The sequence below is a fragment of the Vicugna pacos genome, chromosome 6, assembly GCF_048564905.1.
Source record: "Vicugna pacos chromosome 6, VicPac4, whole genome shotgun sequence".
Lineage (NCBI taxonomy): Eukaryota > Metazoa > Chordata > Mammalia > Artiodactyla > Camelidae > Vicugna > Vicugna pacos.
In genome coordinates, this window is record NC_132992.1 from 65,307,386 (window position 1) to 65,329,070 (window position 21,685).

Genomic DNA, 21,685 nt, shown 5'->3' on the forward strand with positions numbered 1-21,685 from the left:
AATATTCACAGAGACTGAAGAACTAAGAATTTTTGTTACATCTGATCAAATTTTTTGGCAAAAAAAAAGGCCAAAGAGATTGAGGGGGAAAAACAGATATAATCTCTCATGGCTGTATACTAAGGCTTTTAATTATATCACTCACACACATATACACAACACAAACAAATACACACAGAAGTGGTGATCTAAATATTATAACTGTAATGTACATACAGTACTGATGGAAGTCTATATCAATAGCTTTATTAAAAGTGCTATTAGGGTATCAACCTAGAGCAGATAAAGTATTGTTGGAGACATAACGGGCCTAGGCTTGATGTCCAAAAAGTTGGAATAATAGGAATTAACTGAGTTTTAATTTGCTGCTAATCTTGTGTTAGAGGGAATTAAAAGTTGGAACATTCTTGGAAACACTCTCGGAAAATAGATTCCAGGTTTCATAATATTTAATAAATTTAAAATGCATATAGATATAACATAATTGTCAGTAAGGATAAATTTATGGCCACTATCCTTAGAAAAGGAAACTACATAAAGACAGATAGTGTGAACTTGCTGTATAAAATTTCAAAGATCCCAGCAGCATATATCAATCAAATTCTCTGTACCTAATAGGTAAAACCTCAGAAAAAGACCTTAATGAAACAGAGGTAAGTGGTTTACCTGAAAAAAAGTTCAAAATTGTGGTCATAAAGGTGCTCACAAATGCCAGGAGAACAATGAATGTACAAAGTGAGAATTTCAACAAAAATAGAATATAAGAAAATATCAAACAGAAATAATAAATCTGAAGTATACAGTAACTGAATTGAAAATTTCAATAGAGGGATTCAACAGCAGTAGATGAAACAGAAGAAAGGATCAGAGACATGAAGACAGGGCCATGGAATTAATCCAGAAAGAGGAACAAAAGAGAAGTGAAGATAACTTAAGGAACTTACAGGACAATATCAAGCAGAACAATATTCATTTTGTAAGAATTCTAGAAGAAGAAAAAAGAGAAAGAGACAGAAACTTACTTGAAGAAATAATTAATGACTAAAAATGTCTCTAATCTGGGAAGCAGATATCCAGATCCAAAAAGCCCACAGAGTTCCAGTAAAGATGAACCAAAGAGATCTACCCGCACAAAGACACATAATTACATTGTCCAAAGTTAACAACAAGGAGGGAATCTTAGAAGCAAGAAGAGAAAAACAACTTTTTATATTATATACAAGTCTTATTAAAGACTCTCCATAGATTTTCAGCAGAAGCTTTGTAGGCCAGAAGGGAATGGTACAATATACCTAAGGTGGTGAAGGAAGAAAACTGTCTGCCAAGAATACTCTACCCAGCTAAGTTTTCTTTCACAGACAAAGGAGATTTAAAGAATTTTCCAGGCATGTGAAAGCTGAAGGAATTCAGCACCTCTAGACTGACCTTACAAGAAAAGTTAAAGAGACTTCTTTAAGATGAAATGATGAGGTATCACCTCACACCAGTCAGAATGGCCATCATTCAAAAGTCCACAAATGACAAATGCTGGAGAGGCTGTCTAGAAAAGGGAACCCTCCTACACTACTGGTGGGAATGCAGTTTGGTGCAGCCACTGTGGAAAACAGTATGGAGATTCCTCAAAAGACTAGGAATAGACTTACCATATGACCCAGGAATCCTGCTCCTGGGCATATATCCAGAAGGAACCCTACTTCAAAATGACACCTGTACCCCAATATTCATAGCAGCACTATTTACAATAGCCAAGACATGGAAACAGCCTAAATGTCCATTGACAGATGACTGAATAAAGAAGATGTGGTATATTTATACAACAGAATACTATTCAGCCATTTAAAATGACAACATAATGCCATTTCAGCAACATGGATGTCCCTGGAGAATGTCATTCTAAGTGAAATAAGCCAGAAGAGAAAGAAAAATACCATATGAGATTGCTCATTTGTGGAATTTAAAAAAAAGAAAGAAGGAAAATAAAAAGACAAATGAACATAAATACAAAACAGAAACAGCCTCATAGACATAGAATACAAACTTGTGGTTGCCAGGGCGGAGGTGGGGTGGGAAGGGACAGACTGGGAGTTTGAAATTTGTAGATACTGACAAGTATATATAGAATAGCAAAACAAAATTATACTGTATAGTACAGAGAAATGTATACAAGATTTTGTGGTAGCTCACAGTGAAAAAGTATGTGACAGTGAATATATGTATGTTCATATATAACTGAAAAATTGTGCTGGAAATTGATGGAACATTGTAAACTGACTATAACAATAAAATAAAATTTAATAAGCAACATTATATAAACTTAAAATTATGCTTAGTAATAAAAAAGATGAAATGAAAGGTTGCAAATAGAAAAACATATAAAAGTATAAATCACACTAAAGATAAACAGTTAAATTTAGAATAATCTAATGTTGTAATGGTAGTGGATTGACTACTTATAACTAGTGTGAAGGTTAAAAGTAGTAAAAAATAGCTATACAGTAACTTTTTGGTGAATACTCAAGTTAAAAAGATGCAAATTGCAGCATCAAATCATAAAACATGGTGGGGAGAGTAAGAGTGAAGAACTTTAAAATGTGTTTGAACTAAGTTGTTGTCAGCCTAAGATAGACTTATAAATAAAAAGTGTTTTATGTAAATTGCACGCTAACCACAAAGCAAAAACCTATAGTACATACACACAAAATAAAGAGGAAGGGACTTAAGCACAACACTACAAAATAAAATCATCAAATCTCAAAGGAGGGGAGCAAGATAACTTACAAAGGAATTGTAAAACAGCAAAAAAACAATTGACAAAATGTCAGTAAGTCCACATTTATCAATAATTACTTTGGATGTAAATGAACTAAATTCCCTAATCAAAACAAAGTGGCTGGATGGATTTTAAAAAGAAAATACACCCCCCATATGTTGCATACAAGAGACTAAGTTCAGATGTAAGGACACATAAAGTAAAAGGATGGAATAAGATACTCCATGCAAATGAAACACAAGAGAAAGCTGTGATGGTTATAATTGTATCAGACAAAATAAACTTCAAGAAAAAGACTGCAGAAAGAGACAAAGAAGGTGATTCCACAATAATAAAGAGATCAATCCAACAAGGGGATATAACATTTATATTTATGCACCCAACATAGGAGTACCTAACTATATAAAGTAAATATTAGCAGAGTTGAAGGGAGAAATATAAAGCAACACAATATTTGGAGATTTCAACGCTCCACTTTCTTCACTGGACAGATCATCCAGACAGAAAGTCAGTAAGGAAACATTGTACTTAAATGACACTTTAGAACAGGTGGACTTAAATAGACATTTCATCCAAAAGCAACAGAATACACATTCTTCTCAAACACACATAGGTTAAGCTGCAATACAAATCTTGAAATTTAAAAAGAATGAAATCATATCAAACATCTTTTATGACTGCAGTAGTGTGAAACTAGAAGCCAATTATAAGAAAATTGGAAAATTTTCTAAATATGTGGAGATTCAGCAGCATGCTACTGAACAATCAAAGGGTCAAAGAAGAAATCAAAAGGGAAACCAAAAAATATCTTGAGACAAATGGAGATGGAAAACAACATACCAAAACTTAAGAGATGCAGCAAAAGCAGTTCTAAGAGGGAAGTTCATAGCAATAAATGCCTACGTTAAGAAATAAGAAAGAAGTCAAAGAATCAACTTAATGTTACATTTCGAAGAACTAAAAAAGAGAAAGAAAAAAGAACTAAGCCCTTAGTGAAAGGAAGGGAATAACAAAGACCAAAGTGAAAAAAGAAAAAAGAAATAGAGACTAAAAAGACAATAGAAAAGATCAGTGAAACTAAGAGGTAGTTCATTGAAAAGATAAACAAAATAGACAAGCTTTTAGCTAAACTAAGAAAAAAGAGGACTCAAATAAAATTAGAAGTGAAAGAGGAGGCATTACATCTGATCCCACAAAAATACAAAGAATCATGAGACTACTATTTACAATTGTGTACCAACAAAGTGGACAACCTAAAAGATATGGGGAAATTCCCAATATCCACAGATCAATCAGTTTGATAGACCACATTAACAAAATGAAGGATATAAATCATACAATCATCTTAATAGATGCAGAAAAAACATTTGACAAAAGTGAACATCAATACAGATCTTGATGAAAACATTCAGCAAAGTGAATATAGAGGGAACATACCTCAACATAATAAAGGCCATGTGTGACAAGCCCATAGCTAACATACTCAATGGTGAAAAACTAGAAACTTTTCCTCTAAGCTCAGGAACAAGACAAGGAAATCACTCTTGCCACTTTTATTCAATATAGTAATGGAAGTCCTAGCAATTAGACAAGAGCAATTAGATAAGAAAGAGAAATAAAGTCACCCAAATCAGAAAGGAAGAAAAAATGCCTCTCTTTGCAAATGACACGATATATATAGTAAACCCTACAGACATCACCAAAAAAAAAATTATAACTAATAAATAAATTCAGTAAGCTTGAAGGATATAAAGTGAAGGATACAAAATTAATATATAAAAATCAGTTACATTTCTATGCACCAATAACTAATTATCAGGAAGACAAATTAAGAAAACAATCTCATTTATAATTGCATCAAAAAGAATAAAGTACTGAGGAATAAATTTAATCAGGTAAGTGAAATACGTGTATACTGAAAACTGTGAAACATTTGTGGAAGAAATTGAAAAATTCATTTAAAAAAAAAAGATACTTTGTTCAGACAGAAAGCCAAAAAGAAAACATAGGCTTTAAATGAAGTATTAGACCAATGGACTTAAGAGACTTATACAGAACATTTTGTTCGAATGTAGCAGACTACACATTCTTCTCAAATGCACGTGTAACATTGTCAAGGATAGACCATATGTTGGGACAGAAAACAAATCTCAATAAATTTAAATATTGAAATCATATCAGACATCTTTTCTACCACCATGGCATGGTACTAGAAATCAGCTACAAGAAGAAAGCTGAAAAGTCCACAAGTATGTGGAAACTAAACAACATGCTACTGAACAAACTATCAGGTCAATGAAGAAGTAAAAGGAGAAATCAAAAAATACCTCAATGCAAATAAAAATGAAAATGCAAAATCTGTGGAGTGTAGCAAAAGCAGTACTAAGAGAGAGGTTTATAGCTGTTCAGTCCTACCTCAAGAAACAAGAAATATCTCAAATAAACAATCTAACCTTACACCTAAAGGAAAGAGTAAGAAAAAAAAGAGGAACAAAGGCTAAAATTAGTAGAAGGAAGGAAATAAAAATCAGAGCAGCAATAGAGACTAAAAAGACAATAAAGAGATCACTGAAACTAAGAGCTGATTCTTTTAAAAGAGAAACACAACTGACAAACTTTTAGCTAGACTCACTAAGAAAAAAAGAGAGAAGACAGATAAAGTCAGAAACAAGAAATTACCCAAAGAAATCACAGAAATGTAAAAGATCATAAGAAAATACTGTGAACAGCTATACACCAACAGATTGGACAACCTAGAAGAAATGGATAAATTCTTAGAATCATACATTTTTTAAAGACTGAATCATGAGAAATAGGAAATCTGAGTAGTCTGATCATTAGTAGGGAGAAGGAAACAGTAATCAAAACTTCCCAAGAAACAATGTCCAGGACTAGATGACTTACTTTGTGAATTCTACCAAACATTTAAAAATTAGTACCAATTCTTCTCAAATTCTTCCCAACAACAGAAGAGAAGGGAACACTTCATAGCTCTTCTTACAAGGCCAACATTATCCTGATACCAAAACCAGACAAGGACAACACACAAAGAGAAAGTTACATGCCAGTATGCCTGATGAACATAGATGCAAAAATTCTTAACAAAGCATCAGCAAACCAAATACAGCAATATATTAAAAGGGTCATACACCATGATCAAAAGGAATTTATTCCAAGAATATAAGGATGATTCAGTACCCACAAATCAATCAACATGATTCAACACATTAACAAAAAGTATAAAAGTCATGATTCTATCAAAGATTCAGAGAAAAAAACATTTGACAGGAGCCAACAGCCAGTTATGATTAATAACTCTCAATAAAATGAGTACAGGAGTATCAAACATCAACAGAGTGAAAGCCATATATGATAAACCCACAGCTAACATCAAACTCAATGGGAAAAACTGAAAGTTTTTTTCTCTAAGATGAGGAACAAGGCAAGGATGGCAAATCTTGCTACCCTTACTCAACATAGTGCTGGAAGTACTAGCCAGAGTAATTAGGTAGGAAAAAGTAATAAAAAGGCATCCAAATTGGAAAGGAAGAAATGAAACTGTCACTATATGTGAATGACATGATTTTATATAGAAAAGACTCAATAAAGAAAACAGAAAAACTATTAAAAATAATAAACCAATGCAGTGAATTTGCAGGATACAAAATCAATATACAAAAATCTGTTGTATTTCTATACACTAAGTGAACTAGCATAAAGAGAAATTGATAAAACACTTCCTTTTACACTTGCAATGAAAAGAATAAAATACCTAGGAATAAATTTATCCAAGCAAGTGAAAGACCTGTACACTGCATACTTTAAGACATTGTTGAAAGAAATTGTATAAGACACAAAGAGATAGAAGGGTATTTCATGCTCAGGGGTTGCAAAATTAACATTGCTAAAATATCTACATTACCTAAAGCAACTTACAGATTCAGTAGAATCCCCATCAAAATACCAATGACATTTTTCATAGAAATAGAACAAAAAATCCTTCAGTCTGTATAGAACTGCAAAAGACCCTAGATAGCCAAAGCAATCTTGAGGGGAAAAAAACAAAGCTGGAGGTATCACACTCCCTGATTTCAAATTATGCTACAAATCTGTAGTAAACAGAACAGCATGGTAATGGCAGAAAAACAGACACAAATCAATGGGACAGAATTGAGAGCCCAGAAATAAGCCCATGTATATATATGGACAATTTACAGCAAAGGAACAAATAACATAGAATGGAGAAAGGAGAGTCTCTTCAATAAATCACGGTGGGAAAACTGGACAGCCACATGGAAAATACTGAAGCTAGACCCTGTCTTACACCATACACTAAGTTAACTCAAAATGGGTTAAAGATTTGAATGTAAAATGTAAAATCATTAAACCCCTAGCAGAAAACATAGGCAGTACACTTTTGACATCAGTCTTAGTAATATCTTTCTGGATATGTATCCTCAGGCAGAGGAAACAAAGCAAAATTAAAACAAATGGGACTCATCAGTCTAAAAAGCTCTGCACAGCAAAGGAAACCATAAGCAAAACGAAAAGACAACCTATCAAATGGCAAAAGATATTTACAAAGCATATATCCAATTAGTGGTTAGTATTCAGAATATATGAAGAACTCATTTAAGTCAACAATTTAAGAAAAAAATAATCTGAATAGAAAATTTTCCTAAGAAGACATGCAGATGGTCAACAGGCATATCAAAAGATGTCCAACATCACTAATTAGAGAAATACAACTCAAAGCCACAGTGAGGTATCACCTTACACATATTAGAATGGCTATTATTAAAAAGTCAAGAAATAACAAGTATTAGAGAGGATATGGAGAAGAGAGAACCCTCATGCACTGTTGGTGGAAATGTAAGTTTGTGTAGCCACTATGGAAAGCAATACGCAGATTCCTACAAACATTAAAAATAGAACTGCCATATGATCCAGCAATTCTATTTTGGGTAGTTGTCCAATGGAAACAGAATCACTACCTCAAAAAGATATCTGCACCTCCATGATTATCGCAGCACTGTTTACAGTGACCAAGACATGGAAACAACCTAAGTGTCCATTAATAGATTAACAGATAGTCCATTTATATATATGTATGTATACATATATATATGCAATGAATATTATTTGGTCATAAAAAGGAAGAAAATCTTGCTACTTGTGACACAATGGATGGACCTTGAGTGCATTATGCTAAGTGGCATAGGTCAAAGACAAATCATACTGTATTATCTCACTTATAAGTACAATCTAAAAATAAGCAACTCATAGATAGAGAGAACAGGTTGTTGGTTGGCAGTGTCAGGTATTGGTGAGTGGGCAAAATAGGTGAAGGTGGTCAAAAGGCACAAACTTCTACTAAATCCCGGGTGTGATGTACACCATATTGGTTATAGTTAATACTGTATCGTATACTTGAAAGTTTCTAAGAGAGTAGATTTTAAGAGATCTCATCATAAGAAAAACATTGTACTTGTTGTGGTGATGAATATTAGCTAATTGTGATAATCATTTCACAGTGTATACATATATCAAATCATTATGTTGTATACCTAAACCAAAACAATGTTATTTGTCACTTGTATCTCAATTAAAAAGAAAAGAATGTGGAAAGTTTTAAATAAATAACTATGAACTCTTTGTGAATGGGACAAGAAAAAAACAATAAAATATATGACAATTTTAGGTTATTTCAAAGAGTTAAAGTAGAAACTCAATCATGGAAGTTTTAGGATACCATTCTAATGTGACTTGCAATCTTAGTTGTAAAATTTTAGAAATAGACTAATCTGATCCAATCCTCTTGTTTTCAAATGATGAACATGGTATGTTACCAGGTCAGAGTAACATAGCCAGTTGTTAGAAGAGCATGAATCCAACTCTTATATAAAATTAAGGCCTTCAACTCTTGATTCTGGTTTTTCATGCTTTTCTTCTATTTATGTTTCTTATCTAAACACTTGATTTAAAAGTGGCCTGAAAATTTACAGTGCTCTCTGGAAGAACTTCCTACTTTAAATTGACTGTGTTTATCAATGGATCTGTGAACAGCTGAGCTCTCTAAATTCTCCCACTGCTACTGATTTGTGGGACCTTATTTTATTTTAAAACATATAGACTCCCTGAGAAGCAAGAATTCAAATATCACACTCAACTTGTGAGAGCCTTATGTGTTAGACCCTTGAACATAGATATTACTATGCTAGTCACTTTTTAATACACTATCTCATTGAATTCGTAGTATGGTAAGAGATATGAAGAGGCTGAAGTCAAAGAAAAAAGATAATTTGGCCATTGTTTATTTAAAGTTGCTAATTTATTCTGATTTCTTGTTCAGTACATTTTTATAATCTACCACACTAACCATTGTTGTAAAACCTGAATGCCCAATTTTTGTAACTGTTGGTAAATATTAGCTATAACAATTTTATTCCTAACGCAGTAGTTCACATGTAAATTACAATGATCATCTTTGTTGTTTAATGTGTTTAAACCAACCATTCATTCTAATTCAGTATTCATTTAGTTTCTCTTTCCTTCCAGGCCTGTATGTGGAATCAGAGGGAAAACTCTTATAATTAACCTGCCAGGTAGCAAGAAAGGATCTCAGGTAAGCAGCCTTGAGATTTATATGGTTTAGTGTAAAAAATTTTGGCCAACTCTGAGAATTAGCTAACCAAAAAGTTGGAGCACTCCACAAGACTACCTTCACTTCTGATGCCATTTGCAATTCAGTGCATTCCCAAAACCACCCTCAGTTTCAATAATTCATGAGAAAGACTCACAGAACTTTTCGAAAGATAGTATGCTCACAGTTATGGTTTATTGCAGGTAAAGGATACAGATTCAAATCAACATAGGGAGGAGTGCATATGACAGAATAAAGGAGAAGTATCAAATGGAGAGCTTCTATTATCTTCTCCCTGTGGAGTCATGAACACATTACCCTGGTATCAGCACAGTAACCACAGAGGGATTATTGCTTAGCTTGGAAGCTCTAAGCCCTTAGCATCCAGAATTTTTACTGAGGCTCATCACAAACTGCCCATATGATTGACCTTTAGTCTCTAGCCTTTCCCAGAATCTGGGCTAATACCTTTAGTCTCCAATACTTTTCAGAAGAACTGTTATCACATTTCCCAAAGCCTCCTTCATAAATCACACTGTTAGACTGCCTGGTGGCCAAAGTTTCCAGGCAAACAGAGGCACTCCTGTCATTTCCCAGTAACTGAGTAAAGGCCAGACTCCCTTTGGGTAAGATTAATTCTTCATTACACAAGCTACCCTCTGACCTTTGGCCAGGGCTCTCTCTTATAGCAAAACAATCATATTTGTCTGGCTGGGCTTCTTTATTTAGTATAGCGTTTATATTACAGACATAACAACAGTATTCCTAAGATTTGGAAGTGCCAGTGTATTCTGAATAGATTTAGAAAAATGGGTAATTCATCCTCTAAAGCCATTGCACGCATTTTCATAATTTTGTGCTCATTTACTTATTTTCCACCTAATCTACTATTACTTGTACCCTATGATACATTTGCACAGGACTGTTTACCATAGAAATTAGCTCTCTTGCTCAGGCCAGTCATTTCCCAATGGTATTATATTTTGAGGAGGATTTAACTCAAATTTCCGATACATATGACCCTCAATATCAGCCTTTTAATCTTGCTAATCTTACTAATAATGCCTGTTATTATATATTGCAGTGTAGTGGTAGATATAACCTGAAAAATAAGAGTCAGAAGATACTGGCACATTACTGAAATCCTACATAGACATTAACAGTTAGTCTATCATCATCATGTCATGTGATCAAAATGTGTTCCAGAACAGTGCTCCTCAGGTTACACACTTGTCAGATTCCAAAAGCAGGAGTAGTCTCAACAACATATGGATTTTCCCTTTCTGGCATCTGCTACGAATAGGCTAAGAAATGATGTCGTCTCTTGTTCTAAGCTTCTTTTAAGGCACCAATATAATACTGGATTTCCTTTGTTGCATAACCCATTTATTCACTCCTTTACCTTCAGCTACCATTCCTCCTTCTCTCCGTTTACACCCACACTTTTCCTTTGAAAGTCTTTGAATGAGACAGTTGGTTTGGCCACTGGGCTGGCCCAGATTGGCATCAGTAATACTAGTTTGGCAAGTGCTTCCCACGAAGTCCATTTCCATTCACATAAGGTAAGGTTACATATGCACAGAGCTTGTGGGCAATCTGAAACACCAGGCAATATAAAACTTCATTTACTGTCAATCCCAATTTGTCCAGATAGAGTGAGACACAATCTACCCCAATCAGGCCCTTAGGAATTCTGACATAAAAGTTTAAAAATTTAGTTATGGTTTCTGCTTGAAAATCAACCTGCTTCTGGCACTCACAGTTGCAGCCCTGTTCCTAGGACCAGTGCATCAAATAGAAAAAAAGAAAGTTGAAGTCATGTGGGGGAAAACGAAAAAGTATAACCCTAAAGAAATAAGTCATACTGGCATTTTCCCACACCCCTTCTTCTCAGAAAAGTAGAGGAATCTATCTAGTGGGAATCCTCCCTTGGCCTTTGTGTGATCACACACTGATGAGGGCTTCAGGCCTTTATCTCCTCCCATTTTAGACAATAAATCTTTAAATTGCCTATTTCAGTTTTCTATCATATCATTGCTCTGAAGATGAAAGTGCCTTCATTGGTCTAAAGAAATGTGTCTCCACAGTAATTGATACAGTATCTTCTGTTCTGATCCTTTTATAGTACACTGAGCATTTGCATCTACAACTGAATAAGCAAAGCTAATACCAGAATAAGTGTCTATTCCTGCTAGTACCCATTTTTAGCCTCCAGGGACTACTAGCGTCAGTCCAACTTGCGAGCTATGTGCAGGACCTTCTCCCTGTGGAATGAGCTGCATAGCCCTCTGCCATCTATGTTTTTTTTTAGCAGACGGAATAGTTCTTGTTGGCATTTTCTGCCTCAGAAAGTGTAAGAAAAATATGTCTAGATTCAGCCCATTTCTGCATTACTGCAGCCCCTTGGTGTCTGTTCATTTCATGGGCCCAGGTGGCCATGTCAAGTAAGCACACCAGAATATCTGCTTACCAGTACTAGTCAACTTCCAATTCTGGGAGGGAGTTTTTCTGATGAGTATTAACATGATCTACTTTAATATACCCTTTATATTCCCTGAGTGATTTCCATAGGGCCATGCCCCTATAGGTATCCCTTTAATAGACCAGCTTTCCATTGCCTATCTGCCTGCCCATATGGCCAGGCTATTTGGACACTTCGCATGAGTCAGTAAAAACCCAAACATAGGGGCAAACATGCAGTTCAGCCCATCGAGCTGATTTGTTTTTACCTTCTTCAATCAGAGTGGCGGCCTTCCAAACAGGATGCTGTCCCTTCACCCTGGAATTGCCATCCATAAACCAAGCAGCTCTTTGTTGATCAATAGAAAGCTGTTTATAGGGCTCCGCCCAAGTGGCCCAAGTGGCCATAGGATCCAGCAGCTGCTCAGGTGGTTCCGAAGTCGGCCCTAGGTGAAAAGAGGCTGCCTGCTCGTGAGTACCTCCTTCCATTCTCCTGGTAGCATGATTCTATATGCACCATTTCCATCTTATTATGGAACTCTCCTGGGCATTGCCTTCCCCATTAGAGCATTTCTCTGACATTACCCAAGACATTATGGATATTTTAGGTTTCAAGATTATTTTATGTTCTTCAGTCATAGGGGCAGTCTCAATTAAAGTCCAATAGCAAGCAAGTAATTGTCTCTCAAATGGAAATTTTCTGATCCAAAATCCCAGCAGTTGTTGCTGGGTGGCACTCACAGGTTTTTGCTATAAACCCCAGTCCTCACCCCCCACAGAGCAGTTGTACAGCAGATTAACCTGTGTGGTCCCATTTAGCATGTCCAATTACATTGCAGGAAGAATGGATTTATGTGTCTTGCTGTTTTACAATATAAAGTAGGGAAGAATTCTCTAAATACAACATCCATCCCCATGATACATTCAGGTAAAGGAGACTCATCATTTCACATAAAGTTCTCTGTCCAGACATTCTGATTCTCATCCAAACTTTCACCTTAATCCCATCAACTGTTGCATTCCTATATCCTCCCAGTCTAACTGAACCCCTCATCAGGACTTCAGTAGGTTTTAGAATCACAGTACATGGAGCTCCCATGTCAACGAATCCTAGAAAAGTCTCTTCTCTGTCTCATGATTTGTGTGCATATAGACTTGAATTTCTAGACCTGGATTGGGCCAAGGGATCCAGACCCTTTTATGAGGTATTATCTTGATTAGATTATGGGACCATCACTTAAGGTGATTCAAGGTAAGGTTTCTTTGCCTCCTAGCTTTGAAATTCCTCCAAACTAGGGTAGAGATTTACTTAGGACCCCTGAATGTTAGGAGACCAGAAAGGGCTCCCATCTGTCCACTCAACCCACAACAGTGCTTCTTTAAGAAATCTGTTTTGCCTTTATTGATGCTCACTTTATTCATATATTTCCTAACCATTTAAATACTTTCACACTGCTAGGACAAGTCCCTTACATCTCTTATTTTTCTCTTTCCCCATTTTTTAATGAATCAGTCTAAGTTTATTCACTATTTATTGCTTCAACGTAAATTTTTGCTTTGGAAGAAGCTCTGAGGCTAGGAGCTATATAGCAGACTATCCAGAATCAAAGTTTGGCCCAGTCTCAGGATCCACCCCAATATTCTCCATTACTTTTGTTTTGGCTAGTACAGATAACATTAACCAGGGGGTTGTATATTTACCTTGTTTCTTGTTATTTTGTATTTCTTTATGCATCCAGTGATACAACTCCTTAGGAGTTAGATCTTTCATTTCAAAATTTAATTGCTAATTTTATCTCCAGTAACTAATTGAAGCTGCATTTCCATACTGTGGGTGACCCTGTGTTCATCCAGGTACTAAAGATTCTTCATCCCCTATCCTCTCTTCCTTCCACTTCCTAGATCACATGTTTCAGTGGGTCAGGGTCTTTCTATCAAATCCCACTTCTTAGCACCAACTGTGAGGAGTTTGGCCAACTGTAGAAGTTAGCCAACTACAAAGTTGGAGCATTCCACAAGACTACCGTCACTTCTGACACCAGTTGTCATTAAGGGAATTTCTAAAATCACCCTCACTTTTAATCATTCACTAGAAGGACTCACAGAACTCACTGAGAGCTGTTATACTCACAGTCATGGTATATTACAGGGAAAGAACAGAGATTGAAATCACTCAAGGAAGGAAGCACATAGGGCAGAGACTAAAAGAGATACCAAACAGGGGACTTCTGGTCATCCTCTTCCATGGAGTCATGGACAGAATTATCTCCTCTTAGCAATAAAATAAGATAGTAGTCACCGAGTTTTGCTACTAGGCACACACCTCTTTGCCTTTGGTGTCCCGAGTTTTTATCGAGACTTGATCACATATTGCCTGCAAGATTGAGCTTTAGTCTAGCCACTCCCAGTTTTTTCCAGAGACAAAACTGACCATGTTTCCCAAAGCACTCATTATAAACTACATTGTTGTGACTGTTCACTGGCCAAAGCCCCCAGGCAAACAGAGACACCCTTATTAGGCATGACACTACAAGGAACTCCAGATCACCTCCCAGAAGCTGAGAGTAAAGGCCAAACCTCTTTTTAATCAAGGATAAATTCTTTACAATCTTTACCAGTAGTTTAAAAGATTAAGTACCTTCCAGGTATTCCAGGTATAGCCCTCTGTAAATTTTAAGATATTTCTTTACTTGTGAGATTTTAAGGTAAGTTACTTTAAATATAGAAAAGAAAGACTTTTGCCGAAACATATTTCCTAAACGTATCTGGCCGTATGTTCCCCTTTTAAAGTTCTTACCTATTCTCTTTTGCTGGTACATTATTGGTAATAGTGGGCATCTTTTGAGCATTAGCTGCCTGTTCTCTTTCCTTGGCACCCTGCAATAATGCTGTACTTTCCTTCACAAAAAAAAATTTTTTTAAAGCAAGAGACTATATTGATTTTTATGTAGTGCTCTGTACAAACTTATATGTGTTTTTACATACTGTGCATGTTGCCTAGCTATACTTTATGATGATAGTCAGAACTTTAGCTCTCTGAATAAAACAGTTCACTACCCAGTTGCTTTGTTAGTTCTAGTACTCTGCTCTAACCATAAAGGTAAAAACGGTATCTTTAAACCCCAAAGCTGTGTAGAAATTTTACTTTAAAAAAAGTACTGTGTACTTGTATAGTATTGTAGTTCTTCAGCTTAGGGAGGATACTATAATATATGCCATGCTTATTTAATATTTCACATTACAAAAACAATGCTTTAAATATGATTCATTCTTAAGACGGATGGAGAGAAATACAGATCCAAAATCACAAACAAACTTGATTGCTACCATTCTGTATGCCTATAAAAATGCTTTATCTTCATTTTTCTTCCTCTTGCATACAGGAATGCTTTCAGTTCATACTGCCAGCTCTACCTCATGCCATTGACCTTTTACGTGACGCCATTGTAAAAGTAAAGGAAGTGCATGATGAACTTGAAGATTTACCTTCCCCACCACCACCTCTTTCCCCTCCTCCCACAACTAGCCCCCATAAACAGACTGAAGACAAAGGGGTTCAATGTGAAGAAGAGGAAGAAGAGAAGAAAGACAGTGGTGTTGCTTCAACAGAAGACAGTTCTTCATCACATATAACTGCAGCAGCCATTGCTGCCAAGGTAAGCCTGTTGAGAGAGACCCAGAGATCTAAAGGACCCACAGGTAAATGTATTGATTTCATCCCTCTTTGCATCCCATTCTTCCATAAGTTAAATACCAAGTCAGAGCATCCTTAAAAAAGAACTGGGATATTCGTGACACTCCACAGCTATATTCCCTCCATTATGTAGAGTTCTTGAAGGCATTGAGGTTTGTTGAGTTCTGGGTCATTAAAGATACTGCTCTTACCTATTGAAGTAATAACTGCAATGATAAACAATGTGACATCTAAGAACTGTTTGAAGATGTCATTTTTGTGATGATACTAAATATACAGTGTTTATATATTCAGAACATCAAATATTTACAAATTCTTAAATAAGCCCCAAACTGAAGGTAAGAGACCAAGATGATTCAAGAATTAGAAAAATTCATAAATATTTTTTTAAAAACAGAACTTTTTAGCAATTCACTAAGCACTTATTTAACTATTGGACACATATTACCCTAGTTGTATAGAGAAGAAATTGATGTAAGATATTTGTATTTTCCATTTAATAAAGTAAAAAATATTACTAGAACAGTACCAAGTGCTACAGATTCTCTTTGGGCAATTCTGGGAGTAAATAGAGTACCATACTTAAGTAAATTTAGTCATCATCTTAATTAAGTCACAGATCATGATTTACATTATTATCCATACCTAGTATAATCCATCTTGTGTACTTTAAAGTCTTGAAGTAGAAAGATTGAAAATCTAACCACTATGTGAAGTAATTTCTGAAGTTTTATGGCTCATCCAGGTATTTTGTCTATGAGATTAGCATGAGGGGTTTTTTTATTGGGTTTTTTTTTTTTGACATGTGTATTGGAAAGGATCATAGAGATCCTTTTGAAGTGTCTATTCCGATAACCAGTAGGTGGTTCTTTCACTGAAGACTGGATCATTCTATCTCCAGATCCATTCAGTGATCCATCAAGTTCTTAAGGATAGTAAGTATTTAAGTTGTGTGTAAAGTTTGTTTTGTTCTGTTTTGTTTTTATGGGACTGATGAATGAAACAGGTACATTTTAAAATCATTATGTGTTCTCTTATTTTTACTCTTAACTAAAAGGGTAAAAAGTACCATTGATTTCAACCTTAAGCAAAAGCTTATACCATTTGAAATCAAAGCTGATTTTGTCATTGTACTGAATTTTTGACATTTCATTGTTCCATTTGTTTTCACCCTTTTTTTCTTTCCAGTCATTTTGCTTGTATAGTTTCATGTTTTCCTGTCACTATATTCATAGTTGTTGTGTGTTGTGCATTAGAAGCATCCATTCTACACCAGTCCTGCTGTTATCATGGCACACGGTGAGCAGCCCATCCCTGGTCTCATCAATTATTCCCATGATGCAACAGGCAGTTCAGAGGAACGGGTAAGACAAGAGGCTTTTGCATTAACAATTTTGCAAGCATACAGCCTTCCTCCTATCCTTGGAGGCAGGCTATAACATTACAGAAGATGTGTTTTCATTCTGAAGGACCCTCAATACTGCTTTTTTGTGATAGAGTAAGGGCCACTTCCAGCTGGGAATTTAATAGAGTTTCTCCTGTATGTGAGGTACTCTAACATCATTAAGATTTGGTACTATATGGCAATGAACTTTCATCACATGGCTTCTAAGAAACTCATTGCTTAGAGGTTTTTTTTTTTTTCTTAAGTAATTTCACCACATACCCTTAAATAAATTATCTGGTTTGATTAAGATAATCCCTTAAGAAGATCGCTTTAAGTTTTAAAATCTAAATAGATTGGTCAAGATAGTATTTAATTTGTTTTAACCTTGCTTTTTTCTTATGATTTTGCATCTTATTTTCTTTTCCTTCACTATGTTCTCATTACAACCATTTAGAGAGTTGAGTCTTTGTATACAAATTTTGATATTACTAATCTTCAGATAGAAACTTTTAAGGATACATATAGCTTCTTTCAGTCATTGGCTGAATAATACTTTGTATAAAGTGCCAGGCTAGAAAAGATTAAACTTATAAGTATAACTGAATAAGCAGTAACTGTTACATCATGGCTGGAAAAAACAAAAAAACTTTCTCAGTTTCTAATATGGATATAAAATGAGAGGAAAAAAGAAGAAAAATAAGTAATAAAGTGAAATTTGGTTTTAAATACTGAGGAAGTAAAAACGCCCAGAATTTCAGGAGGATGCAGGGAAGAAAACTAACATCAGTATTCTCTTGGGAGATACACTGCCAAATGATGACTTCAACCCTTATATTCAATAAGCCATGCCTGGTTGGGAATAAACTTAGCTAAGTCAAAGGCCAAGTAGAAAATGTAAATATCGATGAGTAAAATTATCAATGAATTTCAGTTGACGACTGAATTCTCCAGCTAATGCTTTGCATAAATTATAAACATTCCAAAATGTACCGAACTTTAAGCAGAAATTGTCTTTTGTATTCTCATATTATAAAGCAACAACTGTAGCAACTGTAATAATCATCCTGGATTTCATACTGAAGTATTTGGAAGTTTTGTATTCATAACCAAGCTTTTTAAGTTATCATATTCTGAGTTTCATGTTATTGCACAGAAAGTGACTTGGAGCATCTCTTTTTTTAAGTTCTCCCAAGGGTTGTACATAACTAGTCCCATTCTAGATGTATTGGAGAGAAACTAATTATTACATACAATGGATTCTTTGAATTATTAGGGCTTAATTCTCTTGAGGAAATAGTTGGGAATGGCTGTTTAAGTGTTCTAGCTGTCATCATATGGCATCATCCAAGAACTTCTCATTTATTAACTTTTTAAACTGAATTTTGCACAAATTAAATTTATTATTAATAAATTAAACATTATAGACATTAATATAATAGTGATGTGGTATAAATATAATATTCTGAAATTAGTAGATTATTAATCATTAATAAATTGATTATTAGTAAATTGATTTAATAAATTAAATAAAATTATTTATTGGTAAATTATTAATCATTTGTAAGTAGTGGTTATGGTCTTTTTGACAAATACTCAGTTTTGTAAGTAGATTCATGTTTTTGTGCTTCCTTTGACAAATGATAATGAGAGCTGTACATCAGTGAATATAATATTCTTGTTCTTCAGATCTAGCATTCATAAAAAAAATGAAAAAGACAAAAGAGGTAACAGAAAATAATGAACACGAAGGTGTTTAATGTTTTTGTGCTCCTAAAAAAAATGTTATCTCTGTGAATGATTTATTTGGCACTAACTTCATTCATGAGCCTCATTGGCTTGGATTACCCTGAATTTGTTGCCAGTGTTTCAGATCTCTACATGATAACAGTCATTTGGAATAATTCTATGAACTGTTTGTCTGGTTTCACAAGCTTTACCAATGTAAAATTTAAAAATTAAATTTTGAAAGGGGGGATCTGATTAACTATTGAAGAAGAACCACAATTTCCTTCAGCTGGTCACATTCTAAGGCATGTGAAGCAATTTGGATTAATTTGGATTAATGTAAAAATTATGTAACTTAAAATCAGAGACCTGGATAGGAGCTCTGACTTTACCAATTAATATTTGAGGCAAATTACTTAGGATTTAAAATTCAGTTTCTCATCTATAATGGTAATTACATGTCACAAGAGGTTATTTTAGCAAATAAGATATATTGGGGAAATTATAAACTTTGTAAATTGAGTACACTATTACACAGTTCTTTCTAGGTGCTATGAATACAAGCTCAGAATACAAATATGAATACAAGGCTCAGAATACAAATATAAATGAATTATTCCAGCTCATAAAGAGTTCTTTCTTTTTTTGCTTCTTTACTTTCCTAACTCAATTATCCACTTCTTACACTTAAGAAAGCGAAACCTGATCAGTGGTACTGACTCTTCAATAGTTAATTCCTAGTAATCTGATTGTTGGTGATTGCCAAACTGATTATCTTGCTTTTTCAGGAAATAAAGAGGCTTGAGGAATGCCTCTCATAGTGGGTATTAATTAGTTGCCTCTCCAGCAGCCATTTCCCATTCCCTCTTCCTAATACTACACATTTCCCAGTTTGAGTGGTATTAACTAACCTTCCAGGGTAGATTGGCTTAATATCATCAGCGTATACATTTCATGTAGTCACAGTTTTTAGTTCAAGAAACATGTAATTCAGGTCAGTTAGAGCAAGTGCGTCTCATCTCTTAGATTTTATTTGAACTACTGGGGACAGGGACTCTCTGTTTCCTACCGGATATGAATGAGGAAATGTATAACTCTAAAAGTTGCCGTTATGGAACCATGAAAGGAATGCCTGCCAATAATGGAGCCAACAGTAAAGAAGCAATACTGAGAAAGGGGTGGGGGGGGAGAGATTTGGGGTCTTGGTCACATTGTTCAACCACTTACTCAAGTCCCTGTTGAATTACACCTACCTCTTGACTTTTCAGTTACCTAAGCCAATAAATTACTTTAAAAAAACAACTAATTAGAGACAGAGAAGGGTAAACTGTTGTCTACAGTGAAAAAGCATCTTAACTAATTTATCTCAGTATGTACTATCTCATCAAAGAGCTGAAAAGTCTTCCTTATAATAACAGAAATATGTCGAATAGGAATCCCTAAAGTTTCATGTTTGTGTGAGAAACCTGATTCAAGAAGATAAACAGTAGCGGAGTGTGACACACAGAAGGAAAATAAATCTTGCCCCTCTGTGGTTACCAAGTAAATGTAAAGGTCTTTGCAAGGAGACTGGATCCAAATCTGAAGAGATTATAACTTAACTTTGCAGCCTTAAGGTAACTAATAGGTTCAGAAATCCAAGTCATAATGAGAGGCAATGAGAAATTTGAGACAAAGAGGGAAGATCACCCTGGAGATACATAACAGGAAACCATGTCTTACTGACAGAAATTAAATCTGGAGAAATCCCACATAATAATGGTGTTCCCCAGGCTCCACTGGATGCAGGAAAATCTGCTGTTTGCCCTGGAAGGAAAAAGAGTTGCTGATTTCCTTTTGGTAAAGAATATAGAGGAAACAATATGTTAGGTTGATATAGCCAGTCAGGAAGAGTCTGTCTTCCTAGAGCATTTATTTGGAACTTATGAGAGAAAATGCTTAGAGTTAGCAACCTGCCATTCTTACATACTTGCCTGGAAATAAATGACACCATTACAAAAGACCAGAGACACAAAGTTTTGGTCAGAAAATTGAAGAATATACATTTTATATGTATGTGGTTTTATTGTTTCTTTCTATCCCTAAGGATTTTGGTATATTAAAATAATATTAATTGAATGACACTCTTTAAAACATTTTACATATATCAACAGTTTACATACATTGTCTTTTACCTATGAGAAAACTGAAGCACAAAGTGGTTCAGGACATATAACTAGTGACTGAACTGGTATTCGAGTCCAGGCAGCCTGGCTCCTGAATCAGAACTCTTAATCTCTCTACTATGGCACCTCTCAGTGCAAGAGAAAGACAAAGGATGATGTTCTAGGAGATGACTAGATAGTTACAAATTCTCCTCAAAAATGAGAATTATGATTTTGGGACCTCAGTTTAGAATACTTGAAGATAAAATGCATTGCACAATCTAAGAATTATGAACAATAGAATATATTTACTCTGGAAGTTTACTGATCCAAGCAACAAATCTTTAAGCTATAAGCACCACTGGAATCAGAAATAGATTTAGATGAATCTATGAAATCAAACACTTTGAAGAACACGGTATGATAATGTTAGTGTGAAAGGATAGTATTTTTAAAGGTTGAATCATTACACTCATAGAAATATAAAATAAGTGTCAAAGATTTTAGTTAACTAATTAATTAGAGAACAGTAAGCTGTTAAACCAGTTCAAAAAAAAAAATCAAAGGACACATACATATATCAGCAGTCACATAGGCTGGAATGGATTTTAAAATAGATACAAAACTGTCAATATACACAGAGCAATAATCACTTTTTTTTTCTCAGAACAAAATTCATTTGCATTTGTATAGACAATAATTTGCATTAGTATCCATTTTCTATAACTTGCAGAGTTGTAAAATAGTGAAGGTAAAAAGTGAAGATTGCCCAGAAGGATACACAGATCAAGACATTTAATAATCTTTCTTGCTCATTTTTCTGACAAATCTCTATACCCCAAACATGATTGTTGATGCAAAA

General features: G+C 34.7%; 1 protein-coding gene across 8 annotated transcripts in view; it reads left to right on the forward strand.

The window, feature by feature from the left end:
- GPHN (gephyrin) overlaps positions 1 to 21,685 on the forward strand; it is a 432,492-nt gene that overhangs the window by 213,831 nt on the left and 196,976 nt on the right. For 4 of the 8 annotated variants that reach the window (XM_006206955.3, XM_072963275.1, XM_072963276.1 and 1 more), the window contains exons 6-8: positions 9,329 to 9,395; positions 15,257 to 15,529; positions 16,824 to 16,931. In XM_006206955.3, coding sequence (XP_006207017.1) covers positions 9,329 to 9,395; positions 15,257 to 15,529; positions 16,824 to 16,931 — 448 coding nt within the window. The remainder of the gene's footprint in view (positions 1 to 9,328; positions 9,396 to 15,256; positions 15,530 to 16,823; positions 16,932 to 21,685) is intronic. The other 4 variants (XM_006206958.4, XM_072963279.1, XM_072963278.1 and 1 more) reach the window with 1 other exon arrangement.